At 40.3% G+C, this 25689-nt stretch overlaps 3 protein-coding genes across 3 annotated transcripts in view; 2 read left to right on the top strand and 1 right to left on the bottom strand.

Annotated features, from left to right (window-relative positions):
- Positions 1–121: 121 nt before the first annotated feature.
- On the top strand, positions 122–12415 carry axdnd1 (axonemal dynein light chain domain containing 1). Its single transcript, XM_087173921.1, has 26 exons — positions 122–191; positions 811–959; positions 1055–1158; positions 1550–1643; positions 2151–2236; positions 2338–2394; positions 2578–2686; positions 3318–3439; positions 3693–3833; positions 4064–4168; positions 4520–4640; positions 5023–5124; positions 5262–5428; positions 5673–5742; positions 6363–6582; positions 6714–6930; positions 7547–7640; positions 8428–8618; positions 8896–8986; positions 9194–9337; positions 9662–9745; positions 10221–10265; positions 10436–10537; positions 10648–10739; positions 11168–11307; positions 11415–12415. The coding sequence occupies exons 1-26, from the start codon at positions 122–124 to the stop codon at positions 11528–11530; spliced, it is 3033 nt and encodes a 1010-aa protein (XP_087030047.1). The 3' UTR covers positions 11531–12415.
- Positions 12416–12425: 10 nt separating this feature from the next.
- nphs2 (NPHS2 stomatin family member, podocin) lies at positions 12426–15753 on the bottom strand. The gene is made up of 7 exons (XM_023406043.2): positions 15438–15753; positions 15018–15121; positions 14601–14673; positions 14160–14242; positions 13807–14066; positions 13138–13216; positions 12426–12702 (listed from the first exon to the last, which is right to left on the bottom strand). Exons 1-7 carry the CDS (start codon positions 15751–15753, stop codon positions 12493–12495), a joined length of 1125 nt encoding a protein of 374 aa, XP_023261811.2. The 3' UTR covers positions 12426–12492.
- A 2617-nt stretch (positions 15754–18370) lies between these two features.
- tdrd5 (tudor domain containing 5) overlaps positions 18371–25689 on the top strand; it is an 11587-nt gene continuing 4268 nt past the window's right edge. Inside the window, exons 1-13 of the mRNA XM_087173924.1 lie at positions 18371–18599; positions 18763–18974; positions 19258–19564; positions 19905–20080; positions 20491–20574; positions 21038–21094; positions 21367–21529; positions 22331–22513; positions 22892–23111; positions 23758–23967; positions 24076–24142; positions 24659–24859; positions 25106–25240. Coding sequence (XP_087030050.1) covers positions 18371–18599; positions 18763–18974; positions 19258–19564; positions 19905–20080; positions 20491–20574; positions 21038–21094; positions 21367–21529; positions 22331–22513; positions 22892–23111; positions 23758–23967; positions 24076–24142; positions 24659–24859; positions 25106–25240 — 2244 coding nt within the window. The remainder of the gene's footprint in view (positions 18600–18762; positions 18975–19257; positions 19565–19904; positions 20081–20490; positions 20575–21037; positions 21095–21366; positions 21530–22330; positions 22514–22891; positions 23112–23757; positions 23968–24075; positions 24143–24658; positions 24860–25105; positions 25241–25689) is intronic.

Here is a 25689-nt window from a genome sequence, read left to right as displayed (position 1 = left end):
TAGAGGGGGAGAGACGGTTCAGTTCTGGCAAATAAAACTAGCTTATTCCCTTATGACTATATCAGAGTTTGAGAATTTTATTGCCAAAGTCTTTGTATAACATCTCCACCGTGATTCCAGTATGTCTGCGTCCATGAGAGCCAGTTCAGCGCCAAGTTCATCGAGGCCAGAGCAAGCACTGGACGCCAGAGGTGAAGTTACTGTACAGTCAGTGGGGGAGGCTAACATGAGCTAACAGGTGGATGATAGACAAACATAAGACTTGCTGATGTTAAGAGAACATCACTCACACTGCCACGGTACACATCATTTCACATATTGAGTAAGATAGATAGACCTGCCACATAAGCATTTGAGCAGTTCTACATTTGAAACGTTTGAATTGAGGACAACAGAGTGGGCTCACATCAGTTTCTTTCAAAGATAAATACAAATTCCCCCTCAATCTTAGTAACAAAATCATATGTTCTCACCATGTTTATCATGACTATAGTGTTAAAATGCGGAAGTTACAATTTTAGGAAATAAAATGGAAGAAGAAAAGACAAGAATTTTATATATATATATATATATATATATAAAGTAAATTAAACAAAAAGAATGAATGCCTGGATATACTTACAGATACTTTTTGGTTGTGTAGAGTTTAGCAAAAAAATATTCTTGAGGGAAACTATTACTATAATACTATATAAGTTATATATGGAGATATCAAACTATGTGACCTAGACACATACCATCCTTTCCTAAAGGTTAGTGTCTGAGATATACACCTTCTGCTTTTATTGAGCTTGATCTTATTTTTTTCAGTAGCAGAACTGAATTTTCAAGTCCCAGCAGAGGGCAGAAATACACAGCCCCCTCCTATCAACATCCCAGATGAACTGCTGGTCAGCCTTACCTCCACTGTCTACAACAGGAGCACACTGGGGCACACTGCACACCATCGGCACTGCAAGGTACATTCAAGCCCCATTTTTATATAAGAGGGTTATGTCTGTGTGGCTGAAATCAGTTCAAACCAGTGTTCCTAAGATGACTTTGTATTTCACAGGGCTGTGGAATCAGACGGCCAGATGCAGTCTGGCATCACCCACTTGGACGCAAGAAATACAAATACTTTCTAGAGCAGCCAACGTCCCTGACTGGAGCAGGCAGGTCAGCCAGGCAAACAAGATAGATGTAGCAACATAAACAATGTTGTTACCTCACCTAACCCTAACCCTCCAAAGATTTTATTAGAACTTAAGGTCAATCAGTAATTAAAGCAACACATGTATGTTTTATCTTGACACTAATACAGGACAGGGTAAATACAAAACCAGTTTTGTATTGATTTTGTGTTTGAAGAACTGGACATCTAGTAAAGCTGCATTAATTGTATGTTCTCTCTGAAGTCAGTTATTTTTAATCGGATAATACAATAATGAATGTAGAATCACGGCAACATGAAGCATGTGTTACAGTTGGTTTTCTGCAATCTGCAGATGAAATAAGAGACTAAATGTGTGTGTGTTTTTAATTTTTTGTTTGAACGGTTTCCATACAGGGATATTTCGTTCCTCTGTGATGCTATGGTAACTCAGAGGAAGACAACACCCCTCCCACCACTGACTGACAGGAGTGGTATTGGTGACACACAGGTAAGGTGCTTCAGCTGAGTTGTTTTGGCTTTTTAACCATTTTCTGACAAAGGTTCCAGTGAATGTGGCTTAATTTCTGTTTTCAGTTTTTTTTTATAAACTACTTCATAGTGTCTTTTTTTCCAGCAGGAGCATATGTGGTATAACACAAAAAAGAAAAAGCAGTACTTAAAAAAATAAAGAATTACCCAACAGATTCAGAGTATTTCTGTAATTTGAGTACAGTAACTCAAAAGTTTGTTTAGAAGTTTAAAACATGATGCTGTTTTTATCGCTGAGCATTTGCTTCTGCACTTTAAACGAAGAACAATAACAGAAATTTGATATAATTCAAGATTGTTAAATTGATTTTCCATATTCAGTAATAACAGGATTTCTAGTAGTCTTAAAATACTGTGATTTATTTAACAGTACTGAGTTTGAATTTATTGCCATCCCTCTACGTCTACATTTACACAAGTAGGCTGTACAGTGTGAGGTGATAATCACAGCTACCTTGTCTTACAGAACTTCAGTGTCTCAGAAAGTCTGATCCCTGAAGAATATCACATTGTTAAAAACAAAGGGCTGCGGAGCCTTGAGTTCTATGAGGAGTGAGTCTGCTTTATTATTATGTTTATCCACTTTATCAATTGTCATATTATCATTGTCAAATTGTTTGTCTGTCAACTCTCATGTTGCATCTCTTCCTCAGTGCGTTCACAGTACAGCTGCAAGATGACGAACAGAAACTACGGATCTTTCCTTCACTGTGAGTTAAAGAACATGAAGAAGAACTAGGATTTTTTTGACTGAATTAGTAATATTACAGCTTAATGGTAGGCGGTAATAGAACTATATGCCATTGGGTTGGCAGAGGGCTGGTAAGATAATGGATGAATGTTGTCAAGGAAATGTGTAGTAATACAGATTTGTGTGTATGTTGTGAGTCCAGGAGGCCTAGTGGCAGACTTGAAGTGGTCCAGCTGATGAGGATGATGGACGACATGCTGGAGAAGGCCGGTGTGGATCAGCAAAATGAGGAGCTGACTCAGCTCTCCCAGGTAGGTAGACAGATAAGCAGAATGTACAAGGCTTCTGTGTGCCTCTATGGCTGACAGTTTTGCTGTGCTGAATTCATTTACAGAGAATAATACATACTTGTACAACTTTTAAATCCAAAAATGGGCCAAAATCTGCAAAACTACAATGGCACTCATTAGAGCGCATACCTCCGCCAAGGCCAAACAATCCTACAAGACATTTGGTCTCATGTATAGCTTTACCTATTTATTGTCTACAGACAGCTGTATGGTTTTATTACCTGAAATGATTACGTCAGCATTATTCAATTCATATAGCTCTACAGCTGCTGTGTTGCAACCACTGTTGTTATTTTGTAGTTTTATTTGTTGCATGTTGAATTAAATACTAATGTAAGCATTCCTAAATGCTGCTGGTGCCTTATGCACTGTTACTTACTGTTAATAATAAATACAACTCTGTGTGTAATGCGGATTCAGCATTTTCTTCCACCAAATCTGGAATATTATCTGGATCTGGATCTGCAACAGATTTTACAAACTCGTAGATCTCAACACTATAAATATGTGGGTTATATGTTTTATGTCGGGATTTTTATAGAAATATAGCCATCTGTACACTGTAGAAACAGTGCAATGAAATGTCTTACAGATGGAGGGTCTGCTGGAGCTGGTGCAAGTTGAGCAGAACATCTACAACATTGTTTTCCATGAACTGATCAGGCAGGTCAGCGTGGGCTGTGTTGAGCGGGGACAGCTGCTTGCCAAGCTCAGGTTAGCTGTCAGCACATTTTCAGCTTTGAAAACAGTTAAAACCAGATTATGGAAATATGTAAATTAGAACTAAATAAAACATGGTTCTCTATACTGTACAAAACTGTAGACTGTATTAGCTTTTTGTACCTCAAGTTAATTCTGAAACATATTTTGACAGATAGTTTAGGTGAAGTTTGACATTTTCAGAGAACCTTTTCCAGTAATGACCCAGGAAGCCTCTTTCCCAGCAGTTCTTGTGTGTGTGTATCAGACAGCGCTACCAGTCCTTGCTGGAGCGAATCCCCCGCCGTCTGAAGGCTCTGCACACGGAGGCAGTGGCACAGCGGGCTCTGGACCGCCGGCTCACTGACGAGATCCATCGCATCAAGACTTCCATCCAGCAACTCAGCACGTAGGTTGGTCATGGTCAGGCAGCTGGATCATGATGAAAGAAATTACTGTGTGCTGTTTAGCACTGGAGGGCGTTGATGGAGTGATCTCAATTTTAAGAGGAAATAAGAAATGCAAGAAATGAAAATAATAGCACTTATTAGAATGTGTGAATATGAGAAATGTATGTGTGCTTATTTCTGAGTCTATGTATATGTGTGCTTATGCCTTCGTGTCTGTTCCTCTTTACAGGGAGCTGTCCAAGATCAGAGACCATGATGCATTTGTTTCCCAGCAGGCAGAGCGCGCTCACTGGCAGCTGGCTGAGTCGCTCGATCAGACGCACACCAATTCTGAGTCAGTCCGAGTTTCATTTTCATCAAGTTGATACATTCCAAAATTAACCAGCTTGAACATTATGAACATTATTTATCTGGTTGCAATGAGTGATACACTACAAGATTCTTCCAGTAGAAGAACCTGTAATTTCTTATACTTGTAATGCAGTGCATCCCTGTTGTTATGTCCACAGTAGTGGTTACTGTATCCTTTATCAAAGAAAATGTAATTTTAGATGAGAGAACAAAAAGCCAATTTTGAAAATATTTAATGTAACTTAAGTGCAGCAGAAATTCAGTAAGCATGCAGTACAAAACAACAAACTCTAACCAAGTGTTCTCTCTCACATTGTCCATGTGCTCTTCTCAGTGTGGTCCAGGGTTACCATGAGCTGTATGAGCTGCAGAGAGGTCGCCTTGAGGCTCAGCTGCTTCAGATGACAGAGGAGAGAGACTGTTGGAGCCAGCTCACCTTCTGCCTCGCCCTCAAGGTGTGTGAGCAGTGATGTAGTTTTTTCTTTCAGTTGGACTCACCTCATGTGTTTGCAACATGATACATAACAGAGTTACTGGCTTTGGTTGTACAATCAGGAGGAATGAGAAAGTTATTAATATGGATAGATACAGCCTGCTTTGCTGGAGGCCCCAGCTGACAATATAAAGTGTTAAAGCTGATGGTGTGAAAAGGCCATCCCTGCTACATTTTTCAATGAGTTTTCACAATGGGCTTGTTAATGGCTAATAATATTTTTAACATTTTCATCACTATAAGTTTTGGGTTGTTAGCATCAAATTTTTACTTGAAGATGCTCAGTAAAAACAATATTAATTGTTGATCCCAACAAGTACAGCATGTTTTTCTGTGATTGTCAGGTGATGAGTGTGAAGAAGCTGCAGCTGGTCAGTCGGCTGCATGTCTACGAGCAGAGCTGGTTTCAGACAGCAGAGCACTGCCTCCTCTACCTCACTTCAAAGGTAAAACGCAGTTCCACCTTCCTAACATTTTTTTATATTGCTCAAGCAAAAACACTCAACATCGCAGATGACTCTCTGTAAGTGTCGCTGGTGGTTCAATTAGACCCTGACTATAACAGCGACCATCCCTTCTGTAGGACACAGAGGACCTAAATATCATCATGGAGCTTAGTAACTACTGGAAAGAGCAGCTGACTGCTTTCATGTCCCAGATGAAGAAGACAGAGCATGCACAGTTTGAAGAGATCTTTGCCATCCAGCAAGGCATCGCCAAGTGGCTCACCTTCTGCACCACACAGAACAAGTAAGCACAAGTTGAGATGCCAAAGAAGATTACTTAATGATTATCTCTTATTATATAGTATGATTGTTAAAAAAAAACCTACATATAATTTTGAAAATACTGTAACAACTTAATTTAGGACTTTCACTGTGTTCAGCGTCCAGTACAGTGAAGAGGGTTAACTCAGCAAAATACTTGCAATTTGTAGAAGAGGAGATTAATCTGTGTGTGTATTCTGTCAGTGATGCTCTTTCTCTATTTCAAGGTGTCCTGACCCAAAATGTGAGAAAATTTCACTGGAAAAGATTCATGCTGATTTAACACAGTGGTCAAATGTAAGACACCACATTAACTCCCTGTATGTGTGTATTTTTCATTATGGTTGTTGATTTTATCTTCCCGATATTTCTCACCTTTTGTCATCAAGCTGGAGTATTTCTGACATGTTTCTGATTTCTAACATTGTCATCATGTATTTGATCTGTGTCAACTCTGTCATGTTTTTGATCTAATCCTGTCATCTAATCACTTTCATCCATCGCATCAGACTCATCTCTCATAATTATCGTCACTTGTTACGTCTGATCCGTGTCGGCTATGCCGTGCTGTCACCTGTCTTCTGTGTTTCACCTTTGTCATCTGTCTCTATTATTTCATCTGTGTCATATGTGTCCACCACTCATCACTCATTACTCATCTTTGTCATCTGTTTGAAAATCTTACACTAACTGCAAATGAATTATCTATGAAAAGTTATCTACAATGCTCTTATCTTAGCATAACACTTGGCTTCATGTTCAAACAATCCTAAAACCATTATTTCTCTGTCATTTAGATTTATTTAGATTATATTCCAAATATCTAGTGGATATGTTGGTATGTTTGAGCCATCCAGTATGTCCAGTCAACAGTATGTCTAAGACTAAGTCGTCCTCTATGTTCTGTTTCTCTTCAGATGTTGGCCCTCCAGTGTGAGCGCTACCAAGGTGAGAAGCTGTTCTGCTGCCAGCAGACACTGAGTGAGCTTGGCCGTGTCCAGGAGAGATGGCTGGATAAGAGCCTTCAGCTGTTCAGAAGACACTCTTCTCCTGATGGTGAAACCCCTGGAAGCCAGCTTGGCAGGGTCCTATCTGAGCTCCTCAAACAGCTGGACACACAAGTCAGTGGAGAGAGTGGTGAGGGCCAATAGAGACACAATTTTGAGCATCTTCATAGATCTGTGTTTTTTCTTGGGTTTTCTTAATATTTTAATGGGTCTCATTGTGGGGGATTTCTTAGGATATGGACTAAAGTGTTGCTGTTTCAGGGGTCCATGGACAGATCACGTCACTGCTCGGCTTCATGGAGTCCTGGGTTTCCAAGCTCAGTGCAATGATTTGCCGGCCAGAATTGATGCCTGTGTCTGATTGGCTAAAGCTAGAGAAGGCACTACACAAATGGCTGAGTTTTGCTGAAGAAGCCTTACAGAATGTCTCCATCACACAGACAGAGAACGAAGGGGACAAAAACAAGTCTGACATATAGTATGTTTTACCTTCAATGGCATTACTAGTTATCCTAAATAGGAATCACACAATTATATCTCTCAGACTTTTAAATGTATACTAATCTTTCTCAAAATTAATAAAAAAAAATATGCATTTCATTTGAAAACAGATGCCTCATTTATCAATAAGTTTGTAAATTAACAATTATGATGAAAATTTTAAATATTCTTAAATACTTAGTTACTACTCTGTATGTATTTGCATATATATTAATATGCAGACTTGATTCTCAAACACTTTTAAGATCTGTGATCTTTTGTGAGAAAGTCTTTAATCAATGGAACAAAAAATATTTTCTAATTTGTGTAAATGAAAGCTGATTTTTCTGTGTTCCCCCTTGTATGTAATGTAAATTTCTACTTTACTTCTAATGGTCCAATTAATATATTTTTTTTAAATTTGAAATTTGTAGTTTCTCTAGACAATCTTATATTCATTGCTTGTGATAAAATTTGATTAAAAGACAGTTTTATTAATGAGCAGATATAAGATAAATTAAGGCCAGGTGTTTAATAGTGACATTTTAATATTCCCAGGTAGTTCTTTGTCATTGATCTGAAATGCTCTGTTGTGTGTTTGTTTGTTCAAACAGTATAGAGACAGAGAGTGTGTTAGACAAAGTGCAGAAGTTCATAACCAGCCTGTCCAACTTCAGTGATGGTGAGAATCAGAGACTCAGTGAGGAGGTAAGTACCAACCAGGTTCAGTCACACTGTGAAGGGACGTTTGCATACATTTATAAAATGTTGAAAAAAGTTAATAGTCACTTAAATGCCTTCACATCAAGTTGTCACATCAGCCCCATGAAATGTGATGCTCAGGAGTCGCACGGACCAAAACCCTTCCTAAGAAGGGTTGTGTTTCAGCAACTGCTGTAGGTGACTAAAATGCTAGATTTACTACATTTTTAAATATTTTTGAATGTGTTTGCTTACTTGATTGTGCATAATTATTTATCAACAACGAATTAGTGAAAAAATGATTAGTGATATTGTTTTATTTTCATAAATATGCCACTTCTATTCAGACTTTAGCAAGTGGTGTTTCGCCATTTCGAGTTGGAAATGGAAGGTAATCTAGTCCACATCTCTATTTCACTTTTTTTCCAGCTCTTCCCTCTTTCTGCCCTGTCCTTTGTACTGTCAGCTTCACTTCCTGAGCTCTGTCTGCAACATTTCTCTTGTGGATCTTCTCTGCCATTTAACCCACATAATTCCATGTACCACAACCTTCTTCAGTGATTTCTGTTTGCTCTTTGTATAACTCACTTTCGTTTTTACTGTTTACGACTGAGCAGCTCTACCAGGGCGGTTGTGGTTTCAGTCCCTGTCCCATGTTCACAATAGTTATTGAGGGAGAGGAGACTGATATTTCAGATAGTTTTTCGATTTGTTTTCATTATTACAATATCAAAAGATGTACTTGTATGTTACACGGTGCTGGCTTGAATTTTAGTGTTTCCTTTCCTGTCAGGTCACTTCTATTCACATGGGTCAGACCCGCTGGATGTTGGAGCTGTTGGTCCTCATAGTACCTGACGATAGTGAGAACCAGGATCAAGAACCTGAGCACCAATACATTACAAACATCTCACCACAGACACTGGATGAGGATGCCAAGATCCTGGCTGAGAAACTTGACTGTTTTTCCAATTACATCACCAGGTACCAGAGGTTGTTACATGTGTTACAAATCAAAGCAGATGCCGTCAACCAGATTAACTAAAAATCAGTGTGTAGTAAAATAAGTAAAAGTTTTTGTCTCACGCCAGCACTAAATTGAATCTTACTACAGAATACAGTGATAACCTCTTCAGGGTATACATATACACACACAAATGAAATGACAGCTAAAGTATCTTTAGTATAGTAAGATATCTGAGTGGGAGAGGATCAACATAGGAGGATTTACTCATTGGGAAATGTTTGTTTTTGACTCTAGCTTTTGTAAGCTGATTCTGGAGGAGGAGACTTTGCAGAACCCACATCAAGCTGAGGGTGAAAATGAGATGAATAAGTGCAGAGAGCTGCAGGTAAACAATAATCTCACAAAAAATAACACTCGTAATGCCAGGGCTACATGTTTTTACATTTCACATAACATATTGGAGCTTAAAGTACAGTCTGTGTCCCCCTGGTGATACTACAACAATTCACCAGGGGGAGACAGACTGAAGGTCAGACCTTTTAATTGCAAGCTCAGTTCAGCAAACCTACATAATGTGTGTGCATGTTCTCAGAGGGAATGCGTTGACTGGAAGGAGACCTGTACAGTCCTGCTCTCAAAGGTGAAAGGGTGTCCTGTGGAGCTGCCTGTCAGACTGCCTGCTGCCACTTCCAGAAGTAATGACACAGTCTCTCCAGCAGACAGCATGGAGACTCTGGTGAGGATTCAACTCAAATACAACCCACAGGAATGTGTTATATTGATTAACGATCAGAAGAACACATTTCCTGAAGAAGTGTGTGGCTCTTGTTGGTTATATATTTTAACTTAGTCATCTCCATTATTGGACTTGACTTGACTTGACTTGAAAGCCTGGTGTCAGGTAACAGACAATTATATTGATGCAATGTTAAAGAAGTAGAGCTGAAATCAGAAGAGACAGATTGCCATTGTTCAAATGTCAGAGTTAACTGTAGTTAGGATCATTGCTTCTGATTTTGATGATGGCTTTGTGTGTGTGTGTTTGTGTGTGTGTTAACAGGTGAACAAAGAGATTTCAGCAGAGCCTACAACAGACAGTGGGGTCACAGAGGTCAAAGATGAGACTGAGGCAGAATCAAGAGATGTGAGTCACTTTAACACCTAAGGGGAGTGAGTGAAAAGCTTACTTATGTTACTACACACTTCAAATTCTCTCGTGAGTGAAAGGTTTGAGGGAAGGGAAAAGGCATCATTGCTGTTGTTAATAAAGTGAAGCAGGCTGTTCTTGTAGTTAAACACTCTTATTTAAGCAGAGGATCGAGGTTAAATCTCCTGTGTTAACCTTTACCTGCGTTAAGGTTGTATTATGCTGCACTTTCAGAGTCCAGTAATGAATTTGTGAACCTTCTGTCATTGTTTTTATACCAATTTTTAGTTGATTGTTTGCTAATTTTTGTTATGTGAAATGTAACAATGATGGGCACATTGTTGATTGGCCTAGTGCATAAATAAATATCATGTTTGTTGAATAAAGGCAATTTACTTATAATTGTAATCCCTGACCAGTCCTGTTGAGTTTGGATAGTTGTGATGATGATGGTACTCTTGTGTGTTCACAGAGCACTACTGAAGGACATGAATTACAACAGCAAGAAGTTTGTGAGGTATTGATAATTCTTCCATGAAATAGACATCATTTCCATTATTGGACAGATTGAAAAAATCTGATCTAGTTTGTCTGGAACTGCGAGATTAGACTTTTTCATGGTGTGAAGATTACAGGGAAACACTGTATCAACCACACTAAATGAACACTGTTATTGTTGTCCTGCAGGGGGAGCCAACAGTTTGTGAGACACCAGTGGTGAAGCTGATCGGCTATGATGGACATATTATACAAAGAAAACTGGGAGAGAGCACTATCTATCTGAGTGGGGTTAGACAAATAAAGCATTCACCTATCCAGAGCATGCCTTTTGCTTTGTATTGAACTGAGCCTGTCTGCCTGTCTCTCTGACCATCTGTATGTTTCTGTTTGTCTGTCAGACTGATGAACTGGTCGTATCTCCAGCAACAGACGAAGCTCAAAAAGCTTTTAGTGATCTGACCACAGTAGGATTACTGCAGCAGGAATTGCAGTAAGTTTACTTTCTTATTGTTGTGTGGAACACTTAAATATTTTTGGAATATTACTAATACTAAGATAATAGATCATCCAGATCAGCTTCTGGTGTAAAAATCTAGGATTTTTCTCCCTTATGTATTCCAAAACTGCCAGTGTGTTTTCCATGACTGCTTCAAAAAAGGACGACAGTGACGATAGCAATGTGTATGCCGTTTTTGAATGATTTTCCATTTACTGTTTGAAACACTCGCTGGCTATTAGCAGCAGTTACCACCATGGTTGAATATCCATCTACAATAATACATATATCTGATTTGCTGTCACCATCAGTCACTATGGAAATAACTTTGTTGAATGTCTACACATTAGCTAAGTTTCTTTTGTTCCTCCGAAATGGAGAGAGGACCTTTATTAACTTGTGGATGTGCATGTGTTTGACAGTGATTCTGAGCTGCGGGTCCAGGCTGCTGAGCAGCGAGCCCTGAAAGCTGAGGAGGCCCTGCAGGCAGCATTGGAGAAGATTCAGGACCTAGAGAGACAACTTCAGGGTCAGCCCAGTCTGGAGCCCAAAAGTAGTGAAGGTAGCAACTAAACAACTAAGTCTAATGACTTTTAACTGAGGAGGGGAGACAGTAACACACAGGCTTAGTGTAGAAGCAGTAAATGTTTTTCTCTGTTTGTGTTGCAGAGAAAAAGAAAACACCACCACCTTCCCCACCAGCAGTAGCACCCCCTGCTCCTCCAAAGAAAACAGCTCCCGAGGCCAAACCAACAAGCAGCACTAAAAGGACCAAGAAACGCTGATCTGACATCTAATTAGAGCATGTTACGACTCTGTATGTTTGGGACTGTCCAATTAATGTCGAGGGAACTGCTTTTCAAGTCATTTGTATGATTTTATGTATTGTGTGTTCACTGTTGGAACAAGACCAGGGAGGAACACAACACCAGCCCATGTATTATCTCACAGGTTTTCAAATTAGTGTAGCGTACATGAATAAAAAAATAAGAGAAAACTAAAATGGTCATTAACCAGTGCTGCCTTAATATTCCCAGTATCAGGAGGTTGTCCTTATTTAAATTACATGGCTGTTGTATGAAAATGAACATCACTTGGTGATGTTGTCTTATATTACGGCTTGCTGTGGCTTTGTTCAACCTCATATGTTTTCTGACGCAATGTAGAAGCAATTTTATTTTTGCTTTCTTCCAAAATTGAAAGTTTCTGCAGATATTACATTTTAAACAGTTCTCTTCCTCTCTGGACCTTTTTTCTAGACTGAATTGTGAAGATATTTTTGTATTTTAAACACACTGAATGAGCAGGGCAGGTAATATAATGGTACACTAGATTCAACATTTTATAGTTCAAGATTTTTGTGTGGCACTATCCCCAAAAAATTGAAAGAGCTTCACAAAGTGATTATATATGTTCTATATATATGAGGACTGAACATTATTTTTATGTCTCCATGCTGGCGACAGCCAGGTCCAGAGGCATTGTGTTTTCGGGTTGACTGCATATATAAAAACGTCATATCCTTGTGAATGCGATATCTCAGTAATGCTTTGAGGGAATTTGGTGCAAAGCTCAGTTTAAACCAGCCAAATTTCAAACACTGAGTTTGCTTGAAGAAAAAAAAAAGATAAACTCATATCTTAAACAGTGCTCAAATGGCTTGAGGTATGTTGTCTTTAACATATGATCAAAATCTTGTTTAAAAATAATAATTATAATAGTTAACATTTTATCTGTTGACAGTCTGTCACATCATTGGCGAGTCTGTTTCTGGCTCCTCCTCTGTCATTCCTTCTGCTTCTTCCACAGCAGGAGGAGGAGGTGGAGGTAGAGATGAGTGGTCAGAGGTCAGACTGAGGAGATCTGGGGGGATTGGAAGGACCAGGGCAGGATGGAGGTGACGGAAGGAGGCCCTGAACCCTTCCCAGGCAGTTGTCTCTCCTTCTGCTGCTTTTACCTGGAGGAGAGAGGGGATGCCGTATGTAAAGTGTGTTCTTTACAAATACTGAGATACAGAAATGACCTCACAGGAAGAGATAAACGTCAGTTAGCAGGGCTAAAGAACCACTGTTTTGCTGGCTTAACCACAGCTATACTCTGTGCTGGATTGCTTTGCTGGCTTGCTTTGAAAATGGCATACTTTAATTATACACATAGAACTTTAATCACTGTATTTAAATTTTTATCAGCTATCTTAAGTATAGTTCCCCTTCTGATCTTCCAAATGTAATGCAAATAATGCTGATAATAATACGGGCCGAGTTTGTTTAACCTTTAGTTACAGTAAATGTTATATCTGACAAAAAAAAAAAGAAAAGAATCAATGAGGCATAAGCATTTAAGGTGCAATAAGATAAAGATTAAATTCTAAAAAGCTAGCATGGTTACTTACCCTAGCCTGCTGTTGTCTCTTGAGCTCAGCCTCGGCAGCCAGACTCTGCTGTAACTCCACAGGAAAACTGAGCTCGTCTCTGACAGAAAATCAAACACAAGCACAACCCAGCCTGGTCAGCAGGAACTACAAATCTCAACATTCCTGTTGGCTGTTTACCTGGAAAAATCATTGCATGCAGAGGAAAAATCCTTCCCACACAGAAAGTGATGCATTTTTCAGAAGCAGTGTTATCCCTTTGTGTTGTGCAAATCAGATATTTTTTGTTTTGTTTTGGCCTCATAGGCTTCTCCAAAAATCATCTTGATTCTCTGTAGCATGAGCGGTTAATATTCGGTTTTGCTGTCAGATCCTCAGAGTCAAATTGCAGGAGCTTCTCCCTGCAGCTACTGCTTTGCACTAAGGTTACACAATCACCCAGTGTCAGAGGGGCATCAACATCAACTTCTACACTCACTGTAACACAGTGTCGCCCAGAATGCTTTGCTGCCGCAGGATGTAATATGGTTTGCGATTTATCTGTCTTGAATTCCAATGAAATGCTGTTACTCACTAGCTGAAATACATGCAGCTAAGGATGGTTAACACAAAAAAGGTGTGTTACAGCACTTGATCACAAAATAAGAGTGACAGATGACTCTGTGAGGACTTTTCTTCCTTCAGTCTTACATGTCTGCTCTCTCCACCCGGATTCCCCAGCGACAAGCAACGGAGTCAACAGCTGCTTGTATCTGCTGGCCGACCCTCCTCCTGTGCAGCAGGATGTGGCTGAATGTGTGTTGGGCGAAAACATCTCTGACCGCTGCCTGGACCAGAGTCTGCAACACTGTGGTCAGACTGGACAGAGCTGTGCTGCACAGAGCCACGTTCTCTATCTGGTAATAACACACTGCGCCCAGCTCTGGCCTTACCAAGTCCTTTGTCACCACCTGCAAAGTTCATGTACAGTAAACGGTCCATTCATGTACCATCATTTTCACATGTGGAGCTAAACGTGAATATATGAGTTGCGTGTTCTGTACCGTGTGAGGAGGAACCTTAAGCATTTTCAGTCGGATATCAACCTTGTGACACACATCAAGGAGTGGGAGGTAGAAGAGAAGGCCTGGACAGAGGAGGGAGGAAGATGATATATTGTGTATCATGCATAATTGTTGTGTTTTGCTTCTTTAATGATTTTCCAATGACTTTTGAGTGATATGACACATGTGGATCGCAGACAGTTAATTCATTTTATTTTAACTAACTGTATGGTGTCCAAACTTTTCATGGCTCTGTAGCTGTATGATCACTAGAGAACCAAAGCCAACAGTAATTCAACCACTGACACACCTACTCAGAAATGGCAATTCAACTGCTTTCGCACATCCATGTAAACATTTTTTATTTTAAACAGAAAAAAGTATAGTTTTTAAATCACTTCTGACACTTGAGTGTGAAAGATTACAGTACTCCGTGCTGACCTGGACCTCTGGGTCTTCCACGCAGCAGGTGACCCAATCTGAAGATCACAGCTCTCTCATGCTCCCTTACTACCTGTCAGTCAAAATAACAGACATCAGTCAGTCCACATGAATGGAAAACAGTGAGTGTGCAACTGATACACAACACAAGCAGGCCAGTTGTTATACAATGCTGTTGTACAATTAAGTTTTTTTTAGCAGCTTGGAGTTAAATCAGTGTCAAATTCTCTCAGGTTGTTGGAGCTGAACATAAACTTCATCCATCCCATGACAGCCACACCCGTTCTTCTACATCACAAACTGCATGTGTCTAGTTGTTTTCAACCCACTCATTTACATAACTCCTGTATAAGATCGTGATTGCTGTGAAGTAGATCAGTGTTTGGTTTCTTGTTTGGTCTGTGGTGTAGTTCCTACTTTGAAACAGAACCAGATGGACAGAGGGAGGAAGAGGAGAACCAGAGCCAAGACAAAGACCATCAGCAGCCACTCAAACACTCCCAGGTTCTTGTGCTTCAAACCTGCAGAGTATAAGGAACTAATGAAGTTACACACAATGAAGACTGGATGTAAACAGCCATTTTCATATTAAAGCCAACTCAATAAAAAGAAATCTGGAAGTGGACCAAAAGCTTTGGCTCACACTTAAGATTTCACTGTAATAAGCTTCAAAGATAGACCACTTAAAATCACAGTTTTACCAATGCTATAACAAATGTAACCTCACAACAGCAACAAATTGCAGACACAAAAGTCAACATGAAAAAATGCTATAACATAAGCAGAAATGACACAATGTTTTCAATCTGCCAGGGTTTTCTCCATGCTTCAACTTACCTTCTTCCTGCTCCGCTGCTTCCAAGAACCCCGGGTTCTCCTCCTTGACCTCGTCATCTCTCACTCTGTCTATATCCACCACAGTAGACTTCAACTTCACTTCTGTCTCCTGCTCCACCTTCACCTCATTCGTCCCTGGTTTGTCCTTCTGTAGCCTCTCTTTCCTCGCTGATGATGCTTCAGAGAGCCGGCCTGCCTTTGATGACCTTTGCCGGTTACCTCTGGGAGGCACTGTGGATCCCCTCTCGCTCTCCCTCCTGGGCTTCATTCTGGATCTCGGTAGATGACTGGGGTGGACATTGGAGGACTTCTCCATACTGGCTGGAGGTTCTGCAGTAAAGAGCACAGAAGTGATGGCTGTTGGGATTTTTCTGTGCGATGGGTTAGTGGAGGGTTTTGTTTTTGGGAGAGAGCAGAGAGGAGTAAAAAATGGTGCGGCTTTTACTGCTGTGAGTTGCTTCCCCTGGCCGGAGGTTTGTAACTGGAGTCAGTGGTGTTGCCATCTACTGTGATAATGAGACAGAATACATGGATGGTGAATCAGGATGACTGTTTGAATGTGGGAGTATAGGATGGTAGTGGGAGTGCCACCTGCTACACTCCCTGTTTTTCAAATAATTTTAGGTCAGTGAACATGGCATTTAATATCTGTTGTCAGAAAATCAACTGTTCATTATTATTATCATTATTCTTACAATCCAATGTTTTCCTTAGGTGTTAAAAGCTGGGAAACCTTTTATTATATTACAGAAACATCAAAATCTCTCTCTAAAACCCATGAAAATAATCCTACACATGCCCAGATTTGTAAGTATAAAATAAATTTTTGTTCATGGTAGTATATCCACTGTATATATGTATTCTTGGTCTAAAATTGCTGACATAATTGCTTTGAAAAGTTGGTGGAGATGCATGCCATGGGTGTCCTGTGGGGAATAGTTGAACTTGGAGGAACAGAATTCAATCATTAAATCGTGAACAGGACATGCTATTAGAGCGCACATCACATAAAACATGCACACAAATTACATTAAAACCTTCATTTGTCCAAATCTTTGTCTAAGGGTCAAATAGTTTGGACTTCTTTCTTAAAAAAGACTGTGCCATTCAGAAATGTGTGGAATCCAGCAGTAAGATTTTACTGTGGCAAGTTGTGTCAGTGGAGCTCAGGGAGTCAAAGTTTCACTTCAATAGGAATGTGCAGACTAAGGCCTCTCCTTTCCAAAGAGCTGATGTAGTTTTTTTTCTGTTTTAACAGGAAAAGACACTCTCCTCCTTAATGCTACCCTAATTAAAGCGAACATTAATTCTGTGGCACACGTGCTTCTGTTGTGGAAGTCATAAGTCTAATTGTGTGCAAACCCAGCCAAGGGGAGTCAGTGCCTATAGATCAAGCAGTGTAAGCTTTGACTGAACTGAGGACCAACTTTCTGCTGGTCAGAGCAATTGTAAATTGTGTGAATAAATATGGCACTTGACTGTGTAATACTGTCAGTAAGCCATTTTACAATTTATCAACCACCATATTCAGTAATATATATTTTCATTCTTATTTTACTTATTTGCACTTACAGATAATTTGAACGATATACACTTCACATACATACAAACCCACTCGCACGTATATGCCCCCACATGTACGTCTACTGTATGTATAGCCTCCTTCAGAAGTAAACGATGGGGTCTAAAAGTCTGAGACCACTTACCCACTCCTTTCTTAAATTATCAAGGCTGGAAAATTTTTAAAATGCATTTTTTTTTTTAAACATTCGTCACACATTATTGTAGCCTACTGATCCCAAACTTTACCACGGTGCACACGAATCTCCAACCACTTCCTTGATACTCTCTCTTTTCTTTTGAGGTAGTCAGCCATCGTCGCCCCTGCAATTAACGATCTTTGTTCGGAGCGCTGCCATAGTAATACCACAGCACCGACTGATTATTTTACTTAACTAGACTGGTAACTGACAGAACCGCCTCGTCTTTTTATTTAATTTAACTAAAACAAATAGGTTTGGAGGTTTGTATTATTATACCTGTTGACAGCAAAGCACTTGGTCATTTTTATAGTTGTTTTTACGAGACTGACGTGCACAATGGTCTGCTAGCAACAAGTGTCTAGAGAGAGGAAGTCAAAACTTTAGACCGAGTCACCGAGACATTGTGGGAGGATGCAGCAGAGATACTGAAGACTCTAGGTAACGGTATGTCCACAATACTTTAGGAACCATTTTATTGTAGTATCTCTGTTAAAGACAATGTCAATTAAGTTTCTTAGTATTAGATCAGAAGCATTTAACTTGCTGGACTACATGCTCAGTTTACAAGGGTTTTCGGTTCTGCGAGGTGGAGGCTAACGTTAATTTTTGCTAGTTTACCTGTTAGCCATGTGCATTTGGCAGTGACGTGTCTGTGCGTGTCACAAGTAGCTACCTAGTTTTCTTTTTTGCTTTATTTTTATTTTTATTTTTACCTTTTTTACTTCTGTTTATGGTGCCAAAGTGTTCCTCCGAGAGGTTTATTGACGCTATAATGACATGAAATGTCAAGTAGCATGCTGTCTTATATAAGTATGGTAGAAATTAAAGATGGCTGAAAGCGAAAAAGTTTCGATAGGCCTCATGACCTCAACTGCAATCATCTCCGGACACATTTATCCATTTATATATGTATATTTCTTGAAAGACGAATCTGTGCAAAACATTTACCATATGATTTTGAGTTAAAAGTTTCATTCAGTATTTTTTTTTTGGCAAGATTGAGTCAAAGCAATCCAGTATTGGGGTTTTTATTTTAGCATTTTGTGGACTTCAATGCATTCCTCCTCTCTGGTGCTCATACCATAATACGACCTGGCAGGGTTCAGGATGTACAAAATGTTTTATTCCATTTTTCCCCCCTGCTGTGTTCTCCACATGTCAGCAGGCAAAATGAACCAGGAAGAAGTTATGTCAAAACTGAAGAAGGATGTTCGCTCCTTGCTTATTTCGTCCAAGATGGGCCTGGACCCTGATCAGCTCAAGCGAGACTATGCTGGAATTTTAGGGTATCCCATGCCCCTGAAACTCCTGGGTTTCAGAAACATCATGGATATGGTGAAGGAGATGCCTGATGTGGTGTCTATTAACTTCAGGGCAGATGGTAGCCCATTCTTAAAGGGTAGAGTCTTTTTATTCATCTGTGCATGTATTTGTATTTGAATACAGTTTCAGTACATTACATTGAATTCAACTAAAGCCTAGTAGTGTTTGATGCACAGATCCTCATTCTTTTGAACAAGTTCTAGTATTTCATGCTCTCATATTTGTTACCACCATTGCAGCTGTTAGCGATGAGTCCACCCGGAACATTGAAGAGCTGGTAGCCAAGCAGCGCACGTCTAAGATTGACAAGAAAGTCAGGAGGGGCGGCGTCAGCTACTTCTCGCCCCGCTACTGTCACCAGTCTCCCTTTGTGGTTCTTCCTAGAAGAGGTCGTGCTCCTCCAGCTGTCCCAGCCCAGCTCAGGGCACAGCTCCGCCTCCTGCTCTCCCATGTATGACTTCATCACTCATTGTTTCCCACCAAAACCTGCTGTGTGTGTTCTCCATAACACACTTGACTGTTTGAGTCTGTTGGATCAGTGGGTTTTTCAGCTGTTTGAGGGCAGTTTTGAAGAATTATAATTTTTTATTTTTTTAGTGTTTTTTAGTTTTCATGAGTTTTGCTGTACACATTTCAAACATACTAAATCAGAGGCAGTGAGGCCAGACTGACCATATTTTCATGTTACTGCAAGATGTTGTCTTGTTTGTGTAATGACACGGCTCCTCTCCCAGGGTCCCCTCAGGTTATCTGACCTGGAGTCCAGCTTCCTGCGCTGCTTTGGCCACCCCCTGCGTGTCCACAACTATGGCTTCTATTCCACTGGAGAGATGCTGGAGGCAGCGGGGGACATGGTCGTCATCCAACAAGGGAGGCTGGGCTCAGTTCTTACCCTGAGGGAACACATGCTACCCAGGCCTCTGCTCAGACCATCCAGTTTACCCAGGAGGACTGGACCTATAAAGCCAGGATTACCTAGATTTGACAAGCCAGCGTCCAAAGGGTTTGGCACCAGAGCTCAGACATCAACAATACCCCAAGGTGTGTTATCAGAGAGGTGGGTTTACATAAGTGGTAAAAACATTAGTTTTTGGAGACACTGATGCATTTATGCTTTTTTTTTAATATCTTTCTAGAATGTGTGTTTCTAGAATCCATATCCAATGTCTTTCGATAGCATTTACACTGTACACAGATTCGATTGCTATTTAATCTGTCCAAAGTGCATGGATTGGCTATGTGTTATTGGGGTTATTAGGTCAGTAATGACAAACCAACACACTTTCCAAACTCTGTGTATGAAATAATTTTATTGTAAGTTTTTCACAGATAGCACTGAGCAGGGGTTCCTCATATTTTGAAATGCTTTTGTTCTCTCCAGCTAAAGTCCCAGTGAAGCAGAGTCCTCTGTCTCAGCCCTCTACTGAGACTACCCCAAGCCCTGTCTGTAAAAAGTCAACAACTGTCAGTAACAAGCCAAACACGGTTGAGAAGAACCAGGAAGCTGAACAAGAACTCTGCAAGGAAGGTCAACTCTTTCAGAAACGTGTCCTTGAGGTTTGGTCACATTTCAAACAAAGAAACGCACATGAAATATCTATGGCTTGCTTAAAACAAAACATGACAAAATGAAGGAACAATATTGAGAATTCTGTTCCTCCCAGGTCTTGTTGCATAAACTGGATATGCAAACAAAGCTAAAGAAGCTAAAAAAAAGTGGTGTGTGTGTTGCATCAGCAGTTTTGTATTGCATCCTGAAAACATTTGTTTTAGTCACATGGAGCTTTGTTAAGCATTCAGAATGTTATTTTTTAGGAGTCATTTTAACATACAGCAGATAAAAATACAATACATACTTCTCTATCAGATTAATCCTTAAGTGAACTGTGGGGGAGGGGATATATACTGTACATTTACTTGATCTAAGTTCAGTTATCTTTGTTCCTGCTACTTAAATTCTACATCAGCTGGAAGAGGAGCTCCAGCAGCGAATCCTGGAGAATGGAGTAGCTGGCACCATTAGTCAGGAGCTGAAGGACAAGTTGCGAAAGGTCAGACTTCCTGGTAGTTCACAAGCAGGTGTCTTAGTGTCTCTAGTGACTGATTAGAAGTCTGTAATATGCTTTGCTTTCATGGCAAGAATTACCTCAAGGCCTAATAAGTCAAGGTTACTAACCATATGATTGGAAGCACTGAAATGTCTGGCTAACTCTGTCACATACTGTGTGTCTGTGTTGTATATACTGACTGTAAAGTGGATGGTGAATCTCTCATATCAATCCATAAATCTAAAGAAGTGTTGTTTTCTAAACTCGAACAAAGTGTGAACATAATTCTTTTCCATTTCGTGTCCACATTTCCTCGGTGGATGAAAGACAAACAATTTAAGTGGAGTGCTGTCAGTATAAACTAGGTTTGAGTGTGTTGATTCATAACGTAAGAATTATTATGATAAGCAAGACGCATGGTTTCAAGTCTTGTACTGAAACACTGTATATGTTCATGACTCTGCAGGTTGTAGCTCAGACCAGCGGTGGATTATCGGTGCACGATTTACCTGCTGAGTATAAGGTAAAAAAGAAACACAGACATGCAGTGCTCCTGTTCACCTTCATAGCGTCATATGAGAGTTTGAGACAAATTAGCATGGGGGTTGGGAGTTAAAGAGCTTATTTGAGGAGCAGGATTCAGTCTTTAAAAATCCAGCAAAATAAAAAGCATTGGCTTTGCTGTTTTGTTTCTTGCTTTTTGTGCAACTTACTGATCTAGAAAGATGAGATAATAATGAAAGATGCATGGCGATGTTATTGGAAAGCTCAGCTGTGTTGCTTTTTGCTCTTCAGAAGCTTTTTGGTGAGGAGCTGCCGCTGCTGCAGAGTGGCTTTGTCAGTGTCACTGAACTTGTTGGTGCCATGAGTGACACCTTCCACCTGAAATCTGAAGGGCGTGACAACAGACGCCACTGGATTGTCACGGACATACAGGACAGTGGTAGTGCACAGACAGGTATGTATGTGCATGTATTCAAATACCAGCAGTCAAGGCCGGGTTATGGTTTGTGCTGTCTGACCTCATTGGAAATCAAAGTACCTAATCTGAAGGGCCACACTGGATGGCGAAGAGAAAAGCCAGCTGTCATAGAGAGAGAGGGAAGCATTTTCAGTCACTCCAGGAAGACCTTGAGAGAGTTGTGTAACAAATGGAAAAAAAGAGAGTTGGAGAGAAGTAAAATCCTTGGCTCCTTTCTCACCGCTGCACAGCTGGCTAATCACAGCGTGACATGGGTGTCAATGTTGGCTCACACAGACCCCTTCATTTGATGTTGGAAAAGTGTGGTGGAGGGGTTTTTTAAGCTATTCAAGAACTACAGACAGAATATAAAGCCGGTTTCAGTAATTACTTCTTTAGGTGTAACTACATCTATTTTGTATGTATTTGATGTACAAATGAAAGATTTAGCTTTTCATTTGAATCATCACACTTTGATATTTCACATGGGGAAGCAAACGTGGAATAAGAATAGGCTGGAAAGATGGTGGAAAATTGTGGTGATGGACAGTTAATTTGGTGGCTGCAATCAGTGTTATTGCTGATTGATGTAAATGAAAATGTTATGCTTATATTTTTCCCTCTCTTTATTTATCAACTCTCAATGTCTCATCAGGAGATCAGTCTGCTTTTGCAATCACTACTTTTCGAATTACCTATTGTAATAAATGGTGGAGTCTGAGATACCACGCGAAAGAACGTTCTTGTGGACAAATGGCGTTTAACCAAGTGTGGAATACATTTTTCTTTATTTTGTAGACTCAAATGAATCAGGGGGGTTTGGTAATGGTGTGAAGCTGCCATTTAGGAGCTTCTACTTCAGCTGTGAAGAGTCTCCTTGGGAAGGCAAACGGGGAGCAGATGATGATAACATCCCAGCAGATGACGAGAATGAGGAGAATGAGGAGCTAGAGACCAGTAACAATTCCAAGAACCAAGAAATGGTAAGGCAACATCTTTTTCATCACATCACTTAACATTGCCAGGTTCTAAAGACAATCTTTGAGAGATGAAAATGAAATGAAAATTTTTTTCAAGTAATTAGAGTATGTTGTGAGTGTGATGCTAATGCAAATCATGAATTTTCATTGCACTTAACAAGCAGGCTCCAGTGGCCCATTGTCAGTGTACCTTGTGTAAAACATTGATGCATGCAAGTTAGACAGCCCTGAAACCTGTTACTACTCATTTACTTTTTATTACTCAATAATACTTTATATTACTTTATTGGTTTATGTTTTGTAGAATAATGTTAAATATAAAGTAACACTGCTGTGTCCTGCAAAACACTCTCAATTTGCTTTTTATATAAATGCCTGTTGGTGGTGGAGGACGTGTACGCTGCCATTCAGGTGCATAGCAGCCCTGCTGTGCCCCTGGATGCCCTGCACAGTCAATGTCTCAGACCGCCGACGCGCCACGGTGCTCGAGAGCTGGTAGAGGTTCTGGTGGAAAAGGTGGAGTCACCAGGACATTTCTACATCCGCTTCAGCGAGAGCGAGGAGGCGCAAGCTATGGATGACATGATGATTGAGATGAGGTGGTGGACATTTTAGTTGCAGCTTTGTTCAAAGATAATGTACTAACAATTCCTGTATCTGTTGTGTGCATTATTAGGACTCCCCTTTGGAACTGAACAGTCTAATGAATAATATAATGCATAATGTCCTTCTGTGTTTACCCTTTCATAATGCCTGGCACACTCTCACTCTAAGTCAATCCATATATGTCTGATGTTAAAATCTTCATATATTTTCAAAAAGTGGGGTTCATCATTACATGAACCAAAATATACTTAAGCATATAACTTGAGTAAAGGATGATAGACTATTTATTGCGTGCATCTTTGAAATGTTTAACCCCAAATTAGTTTCTCTCGAGTTTAATGATTTCAAGATTTTTTTTAAAGACAGTATGTAAAAAGAAATGAAAGAAGCTGAACGAAATACCCAACATTCATCTGTTGTTCAGTCTTCAATACAACAAAAAAAAAACTTTGAAGAAGTAAGATCATTTTCGGACATATTTAGACCAATTTGACCGAAGCTGCTAAGTTGAAGCAGGGACTGTTCAAAAATCAAAAAAAAAAAGTCTGGCAAACATCACGTTATTTTGAGATTCCTGAGACTTCTCTACATTGGGTCTTGCCTAATTTTTCACTTTTCCTCTCTTCTTTTCTGCTACAGGCGATGTTACACCTGCCCCGAGGTGTCAGAGCGCTACCGCCTCCCTGAGCGGTTTGTCCGACGGGGTCAGATCTGCTGCGTGTCACCTAAAGGAATGTGGTTCTACCGGGTGGTGATCCATCAGATCATCAGCCCCACTCAAGTTGAAGTGTGCTATGTCGACTTTGGCGATACAACTGTTGTGCAAAGCGCTAACCTCAAGTTCCTGAAGTAGGGCTATCGCAAACATTGAAGCAGTTAATCCATACAGGTCCCACAAGTAAGCTGGTCAGTGTGTGTGTTTTTTTGCTGAGCTGTCTACATCTCTCTGTTTCCCAGGTCATGTTATTCGGTTCTTCCAGCACAAGCTGTTCCATCATCACTCGCTGGAATTAAACCCACCACTGTGAGTTTGACAGCTGATCTAATATTATATTCACACCTCGCTGACGAATGTGAACCTTCATGCACACTGCATCACCTTCTTGTTAATACCAAAATGTCAGCTGTATCCACTTCCTGTGCTGTTTAGTACTTCAGACAGTGTTGAACTTCATGTTAATTAATACATTCATCCTGAATCTTTACCAGACAGATTTTCCTAGTACATATCATCTTATAAACAACTTGTTCAGAAAACCGTTCCTGGTTGGCTTTTAAAGAGAGCAACCGTGATAGTTCAAAAATAAGTAACTTGCAGATAGATCCAGCCCCTTCATGATCATTTAAATGTTCCATAAGAAATGAATAGAAGTATTAAACAGTTAGTCAGCGGGTATATTGGTGAAATAAATTGCATGTGAACGTTTTCTTTGCTATGTTCCAGTTGCTTGCATTTGCACACAGTTTTCCCCTTGCATATGTGAATATATTTAAAACTGTCGAGCTGCTTCTTAGTGCTGTGCCCATTCATCTCTCGCAGGGCAGCTGGACTGCTATGGCCACAACTTCTTTCCAGAAGCTGTGCTCTGATCGCACCTTGGTGGGAGCTCTGGAGTGTTACACTGGAGACGTGTTGCAGCTCTACTTGTGTGACACACATACTGATAACGACATCTACATCCACACTGTCCTGCTGAGCCAGGGACACGGGACACCCTGCAGCCCTGCAGCCAGTGCAGCGGTGAGCAACACACAAGTTTTTTTGTCTCATGACCACAATAAATGTCAGTTTTTATCAGCTGGCAAGTGTCCTTTTAAATATGTTTAAGATATGCATGCCTCAAACATCAGTGACTCAGTACTGAATCACCGCATGAGATATAACCACATAATGAAGAGCAGTAATAGTAACAGTTAGCTATACCAGTAAATTTTTGATTTGGGCTAGGTTGTGAATTAATTCACTGGTCCCATATTATATCCTCAGCTGTGTGTCCAGGTCAGTCCAGTGACTCTCTACCTGGGGGAGGGAAAGGTTGACCTGCCAGAGTTAGGAGAGGAGATGACCTCCTGCCCTCAGCCAGAAAACACTCCTGAACAGTCCATGTCAGCCTCATGGAAGGTAGTCCTGACACACACTAAGGGCTTTAAGGCCAATTCATACTTTCTGCACTTGCGTGTCTGCGAGGGTCCGCTTTGGTCCAGGTGACGTAAATGTCATCATTTGCCCACATCCGCAAAGCTCCACAAAAAATATTGGTTACAATAGTGGGTTACTAGGATATTTGTTGTGGTTTTGCAGCTTTATGTCTTAGTTGTTTCTTATCTATGTATGCACTCTCTTTGTGTGCTCTCTCTCACTTCCTCTTTCTTAGGCAGTCTTTTAATGTTGCTGTAACCAGGCTTTTGTTCTTTGATGTCCATAGCTCTTATCTTACCAGCCATACTATTAGTGTTGCAGGCCCACTGCAGCGCCAAGCACCCTCAACACACATATTGGCATGCACACACAAACACATTGTGCACACATTCAGATCAAACACACACATAATTTTGCTGAAGGGGTGGGGG

This window comes from Seriola lalandi, unplaced genomic scaffold (assembly GCF_002814215.2).
Source record: "Seriola lalandi dorsalis isolate HSWRI2012SDOR001 ecotype SW California unplaced genomic scaffold, Sedor1 jcf7180002054293, whole genome shotgun sequence".
NCBI lineage: Eukaryota > Metazoa > Chordata > Actinopteri > Carangiformes > Carangidae > Seriola > Seriola lalandi.
This window is presented reverse-complemented; position numbering and strand designations above follow the sequence as displayed.

Excerpts from the sequence above, each read along its gene's own strand:
- axdnd1 (XM_087173921.1), top strand. The coding sequence starts at position 122 with ATGTCTGCGTCCATGAGAGCCAGTTCAGCGCCAAGTTCATCGAGGCCA. Across the intron at positions 6,931-7,546 it reads AAAAACAAGTCTGACATATA|TATAGAGACAGAGAGTGTGT; the intron begins GTATGTTTTACC and ends TTGTTCAAACAG. Across the intron at positions 9,746-10,220 it reads CTGAGGCAGAATCAAGAGAT|AGCACTACTGAAGGACATGA; the intron begins GTGAGTCACTTT and ends GTGTGTTCACAG.
- nphs2 (XM_023406043.2), bottom strand. The coding sequence starts at position 15,753 with ATGGAGAAGTCCTCCAATGTCCACCCCAGTCATCTACCGAGATCCAGA. Across the intron at positions 15,122-15,437 it reads AGCAGCGGAGCAGGAAGAAG|GTTTGAAGCACAAGAACCTG; the intron begins GTAAGTTGAAGC and ends TATACTCTGCAG. Across the intron at positions 14,674-15,017 it reads CCATCTGGTTCTGTTTCAAA|GTAGTAAGGGAGCATGAGAG; the intron begins GTAGGAACTACA and ends TTTGACTGACAG.